Genomic DNA, 6,476 nt, shown 5'->3' with positions numbered 1-6,476 from the left:
AAAAAAAAAAAAAAAAAAAAAAAAAAAAAAAAAAAAAAAAAAAAAAAAGCGATCTTATCCAAGGTGAATTTGCCCAGTTTCTACTTATCACGAAAACTCCCAAGTTTACAAAATGGCACAAGAAGGGGATTCTTCAGAACTCTTATGGTTATTTATTTTTATTTTTAGAGACGGAGTCTCACTCTGTCAACTAGGCTGGAGTGCAGTGGCATAATCTTGGCTCACTGCAACCTCTGTCTCCCAGGCTCAAGCGATTCTCCTGCCTCAGCCTCCTGAGTAGCTGGGACTACAGAAACGTCCCAGGCTCAAGCGATTCTCCTGCCTCAGCCTCCCGAGTAGCTGGAACTACAGAAACGTGCCACCAAGCCCAACTAATTTTTTATTTTTAGTAGAGACAGGGTTTCACCATGTTGCCCAGGATGGTCTCAATTTCTTGACCTCGTGATCTGCCCACCTCGGCCTCCCAAAGTGCTGGGAATACAGGTATGAGCCACAATGCCTGGCCATTTTTTTTTTTTTTTTGAGATGGAGTCTCGCTCTGTCACCCAGGTTGGAGTGCAATGGCGCGATCTCCGTTCACTGCAACTTCCGTCTCCCAGGTTCAAGTGATTCTCCTGCCTCAGCCTCCTGAACAGCTAGGATTACAGGCGTGTGCCAGCCAGCCCAGCTAATTTTTTTATTTTTAGTAAAGACGGGGTTTCACCATGTTGGTCAGACTGGTCTCCAACTCCTGACCTCGTGATCCGCCCACCTTAGCCTCCCAAAGTGCTGGGATGACAGGCGTGAGTCCCCATGCAACGCCTGTCATTGAATTGGAAGTACTTTAGGAAACATGGAAGTAGCTTGTTTCAATCACTGCAGGTCATTCTGTCAGTACTTCTACCAAGGAAAACGGAATAAACAGTAAAACCTCATTCAGTCACCTCCCCAAATTTGGAAGCTGTGCTCTGGTATAACGTGAAGTTCCCTTGGAGAGTCCCGGTGAAATGCAGAGCTCACCGAGTCAACCAGCCCATCAAGAGCGGCGAGCAGGTCCCGTTCCCTGACACAGCCCCACGTCCATCTGCCGCGCAAATGACCAACCCTCATTTACTGCCTAGTGTTAGGCCCTTGTATCAAGCACCAGGAATATATCCGGGTGAGGTAAGTATATAACTACAAAACAAACGGAGAATACGGTAAGACCTACAGTAAACCACCAGGGTCAAAGAAGAAAGGAAGATAGAGAAACAATCCAGTAACTAACCCTAGGAAGGCCCTCGAGGGTTTCAGTAAGCAGAGATGGGCAGAGGGCCAAGGGGGAAGGGTGGAAATATGGAATCAGACACGGAACGTTGGGGAGGCTGCTTCTGCATGGGCAGAGGCGAGTACTTCATGGGCCAAGTTTGGCCTTATCCTCAAAGCAAACAGCCACTCAGTAGAATGGAGTAGTAGAGTTCCTCTTATAATGTCTGACACCAGACTGCACTTTATTCTACACGTGGAGGCCACCACGATCGCAGCAACAGAACACAAACTCAAAAAACCCCTGAGAAATGGTGCCCTCACCTACTGAAGCGATTCTCTATCCAGCAACACTCAGACCACTGCTGGGCGGCAGGGCAGCCACAGGTCCCATGGAGCTATTTAAACTTCAAGTATTAAAAAACGTAAAATTCAGTTCCTCAGACACACTAGCCACACTTCAAGTGTGAGCAGCCAGTGCCTACCCTAATGGACAGACGGCAAACATTTCCACCATCGCAGAAAATTCTATTGAACAGAGCTGGTTAGACAACAGAGAGATCATAAGGTCAGCATAGTTTCTTGCGCGACTTACTTTAAATTAAAAACTACTCTCACAGGTAAGAAAACTATACTCTTTTAAAAAATATTTTAGAATTTGAACTTTTCTATAGTTTGGCCAGACCTTTTCCCACGATAAACATGAGTCACACTGGTAAGATATATTTACTGAATGTGAATGCACGTTCTCTTAAAAAAAAAACAAAAAACATGAAACATCTGCAATATGGACAGAAGGGGGCACTGTGAGTCAGTCTAAAAGCTACCAAGACACAATAACAAATTATACTACATTTTATCTTCCAGAGCGAGCGCTCTGTATGCAAACTCCTGATGGCTGTGCTAACAACTCCACCCTTACGAGGTTGTACAGGCTTTTCAGAACCAAAGAAAAAGCCACACTTCCACCTTCACCAGGGGTTCTCATGATCCCCTCCCACCCAAAGGCGGCTCAAAGTGTGCTTCCTGGTGTGCCCGATGCCCTACCTGCCCTGGTGCTTACCTGTGTGAGTGCGAAGATGGGCCTTAAGGTGGGAACTTTTGAAGTAGGTCTTCCGGCAACCTGGAAAGCTGCAAACATAGTTCCTCCTTCGGGAAAAGTCTACCTGAGGGACACAGTTTTGGCTAGAGGCGATGAACACTGGAGCAGGGGCAAGAGGCAACAACTTGGTATTCCCGGCAGCCATGACACTGGCTGCACAGGGGGCAGGCGGAGGGAGGGCTCCCTGGGGCAGGACCAACATCACAGCTCCCTGAGGCACCGGAGGTCCCACGAACACAGGTTGAAGCGCTGGAGCAGCCTGAGCTAGGATGGGTCTCACAGTCCCCACAGACAACTGGGGAGGGGGCTTCAAAAAAGCTGGTAACATGCCACTTTGTCCAGTCACGGGGATCATCTGGCAAAGGACAGGAGGAGCAGGGACAGAGACAGAAATCAGAGGAGTGGTTTTCCTGGGCAGGTCATTTTCATAATTCTTTGGTGAGCAAGTCTGAACTGCAACAGGCCACCCTGCCTGCTGGCCTTTGTCAGTGAGGAGCAGGCCACCAGACTTGTGCAAGCACGGCTGACAGGACACCAAGTTAGTGTTGAGTAAAGTGTCTGTGAGGTGTGTGTCCTGCAAAGTTTCAAAGTGTCCCAGAAACTGCTCTTCTCCTCCTCTGCTGTCAGAAAGCCGGCAATCTGGAGTCTGGGTGGTGGGAAAGCAGGCAGCAGGGCTCTCCCCAGTGTGTCGGATCACGCTGGTCCCCATGGCCCTGCAGGGAGAGCTGGGCACTGGCTCCAAACCCAGCAAGCCCCTCTCCACGCCCCCGCTCAGCGCTGTGGCCGCTATGGCAGAGGACTGGAGGACGTCTGTGGCTGTGCATGCTTTGGAATCTGTTACTTGGGGAGGAACAGGTGTCCTTGTCGATGGCTCCATGAGATCAGGGCTCTGAGGAGGAGTTATGCACTTAAAAAACAAAAGTACCATGTGAAAAGGTTGCTTTAAATTTTAAAAGGGACTTAATTCATCACAATGCTCCCAATACCTTTACACTGATCATCTAGACACTCCGCTAACCTTGTTTTCAACATCCCAGTGGGTTTCAAGGCTGCATGGGGCACTTTGCTTTCTCAGCTTATTCCCACAGTGTTTACCTCTCCCAAACCTATACAAGAGCCCAATGCAGGGAACTCTGAGAGGAGGTCCTGGCCGCCAGGCCGACCACTTCTGCAACCCTCCTGACAACCCACAGGCCCTTCCCATCCCTCTCCAAATCTGCTTTCTACACTCTTCTTTCAGAGAAAGCTTCCAGCCCAGGACAATCACAATCTCCACTTCTGTTAGCAACCTACCATTCTCAACTTCTCCAAGCTGAGATGCAATTTTTCCAAGTACTTTCACAGATGCAGCAAATTAAAAAACCAAAAACAATAGTGATTTACTGCACTCAACGAAGGCAATCTGATGTCAAAGCACATGCTTTCTCCAGCTACTACCCACATATCCTGATACTAGGCTGGGTCACCAGGAGAACCTAAGCTCCACCCCAAGATTCCCCTGGGGAAGTAATTTTCACTTTCTTACATTAATCTGTAGGTTTCATCCCATGGACATTAACCACATAGCAAGGTATGATCCATCCATAGAAAGAGCACATTTTTCAGAAATGAATGAAGAGTGTTTTTGTTCTTTTATTTTTTTTTGAGATGGAGTCTCGCTCTGTCGCCCAGGCTGGAGTGCAGTGCTGCGATCTCGGCTTACTGCAACCTCTGCCTCCTGGGTTCAAGCGATTCTCCTACCTCAGACATCTGGAGTAGCTGGGACTACTACAGGCGCCCACCACCACACTGGGATAAGTTTTGTATTTTTAGTCAAGATGAGATTTCGCCATGTTGGTCCGGCTGATCTCGAACTCCTGACCTCGTGATCCGCCTGCCTGACCCTCCCAAAGTGCTGGGATTACAGGCTTGAGCCACCATGCCCGGCTGAAGGAATTCAACACACTGAGTTCAGCTACTCTAGTCATTTCACAAAAATGCTCCTCTCCCATCTCATCTTACCAGAGTTGATAAAGAATGGAAGTCTTTTGGTAGTTCAGGTGTGGCTGCATCCATATGCACAGTGGTGGTGACATCCCCAGAATCAGAGACAGGCGTGAGAGGTCTTATCCGCAACAGGTCACCCTTCTGGGATCTTTGACCCCAGGAGCTCATACAAACAAGAGCCTCAACAGCTTCCATGTCTGTCTGCTCCAAGATGCTGCACGTAGACCTTTCGCTGTCATGCCGCTTCCTCTCCAGGATGGACTCACATATGTCCATGATGTCAACCTAAAGGCGACACAACACAATGGCTTCTCAGTGCAGGGGAAATACAAAGGCCACCCATGATGGGCATGTGGATATGCACACCAGAGGCCTACACTAGGCATGTAATGCACATGCAATACTCCAGAGCAACAAACACCGGCTGTAGTAAAAGATGTTCAAAGAATGCTCATGACAATTTGGCTCTTAAGCCAACATTTCAAAGACAGAACTAAGATAGCAAGTGTTGCCACCAAATATCTTGACTCTTAAAAAACGCTAATAAGTTCATATTTTTCTTGGGTAAATGATTAATAAAATTAACTCCTGAGGTGCAAGCCAAACAGTGAAAGCAGCTGCCCAGGGAAGAGGAGCCAACACTGAGGCCATCTAGTCAGTCTGTCAGTAGCTGAGGTGCCCTGACCATGGCTCTTTGAAGCAGCAAAGCCGCCAAAGCAGTGTCCCTACAGATGCTCTCAGGGACTCTGGCGCCTTCCCTCCATGCCCCAAGCAGGTAGGGCCCATGGCGATTCCACCAGTTTCCTCCACAGATTCGGAGCAGAAATCATCTGTTACTGTCCCAAGGCTAGCAGGTGGTAACAGGAAGCAAACCTCTGATCCTGGAGAGGACCTCTGCAGTTTTTTTTTTTTGAGATGGAGTCTCGCTCAGTTACCCAGACTAGAGTGCAGTGGCACAATCTTGGCTCACTACAGTGCCCGCCACCATGCTTGGGTAATTTTTGTATTTTTAGTAGAGAGAGAGTTTTGCTATGTTGGTCAAGCTGGTCTTGAACTCCTGACCTCCCGGGTTCAAGCGATTCTCCTGCCTCAGCCTCCCGAGTAGCTGGGATTATAGGCGTCCGTCACCACGCCCAGAAAATTTTGTATTTTTAGTAGAGACGGGTTTCACTATGTTGGCCAGGCTGGTCTCCAACTCCTGACTTCAGGCGATCCACCCACCCTGACCTCCCAAAGTGCTGGGATTACAGGCGTCCAGCCTTGTTTTTTTTGAGACGGAGTCTTGCTCTGTTGCCCAGGCTGGAGTGCAGTGGCACCATCTTGGCTCACCACAACCTCTGCCTCCCAAGTTCAAGCGACTCTCCTGCCTCAGCCTCCCCACTACCAGGATTATAGGCGCCCACCACCATGCTCGGCTAATTTTAATGTTTTTTATAGAGAGGGGTTTCCCCATGTTGGTCAAGCTGGTCTCGAACTCCCGTCCTCAGGTGATCCGCCCACCTCAACCTCCCAAAGTGCTGGGATTACAGACCGTCTCTTTAATCTGGAAGGGGTGGAGGAGGAAGAGGATGGAATGAGCTGATCTCTTCCAAAAGAAAACTAATCCGGGGGTGAGAAGGTGATATTACTCTGAGAGGGAGTATATCCCTCCCTCCCAGGGAGGTTACAGGGGGCTGAGATCGCGCACCCACTGCACTCCGGCCTGGGCGACAGACCGAGAGTCTGTCTCAAAATGAAAAAGGAAAAGAAATGTTAAATGTACGAAGATACACGTTTCCTCTCAATTTGCCATGCACCAAAGCATCAAAACTTTCCGTCTGCCCGGGTTCCCCGAGATCAAACAAGACGAAGCCACCTCAAATCCCCGGCCTCAGTCCTACAGGCTGCGCCACGAAACCCCCTGTGAAGTCACAGAACCCGGCGCCGAGGCCCGCTCACCACACGGACGGGAAGGGACCCGGCCCACAGTGCCCGCACACCACGAGGCCCACACTCGGCCCACGTCCACGGATACCTCCCCGAAATTCCGGGGTCGCGACGCTTAGGGCCCCCAACGCTCGCGTGCCACGTTCCCGCCTCCAGGCGTTGCCCCGCCCCCAGGGCCGTGCCGCGCTTCCGCCTCCCGTCGTTGCCCGGGCCCCCGGACCTTGCCCCGCCCCCAGGG

At 50.0% G+C, this 6,476-nt stretch overlaps 1 protein-coding gene across 5 annotated transcripts in view; it reads right to left on the bottom strand.

Annotated features, from left to right (window-relative positions):
* KLF11 (KLF transcription factor 11) overlaps window positions 1–6,476 on the bottom strand; it is a 13,903-nt gene that overhangs the window by 4,795 nt on the left and 2,632 nt on the right. Inside the window, exons 1-3 of one of the 5 annotated variants that reach the window (XM_017853754.1) lie at window positions 6,459–6,470; window positions 4,328–4,597; window positions 2,288–3,233 (exon numbers count right to left, since the gene is read on the bottom strand). In XM_017853754.1, coding sequence (XP_017709243.1) covers window positions 2,288–3,233; window positions 4,328–4,588 — 1,207 coding nt within the window. In that variant the 5' untranslated portion in view covers window positions 4,589–4,597; window positions 6,459–6,470. Of the gene's footprint in view, window positions 1–2,287; window positions 3,234–4,327; window positions 4,598–6,167; window positions 6,201–6,250; window positions 6,471–6,476 lie in introns of those variants that run through there. The other 4 variants (XM_017853718.1, XM_017853736.1, XM_017853746.1 and 1 more) reach the window with 4 other exon arrangements.

Source organism: Rhinopithecus bieti, unplaced genomic scaffold (assembly GCF_001698545.2).
Source record: "Rhinopithecus bieti isolate Rb0 unplaced genomic scaffold, ASM169854v2 scaffold_1530, whole genome shotgun sequence".
Taxonomy (NCBI): Eukaryota; Metazoa; Chordata; class Mammalia; order Primates; family Cercopithecidae; genus Rhinopithecus; species Rhinopithecus bieti.
Note: the sequence above shows the minus strand (reverse complement) of the source record. Positions and strands in the feature narration are given on the sequence as shown.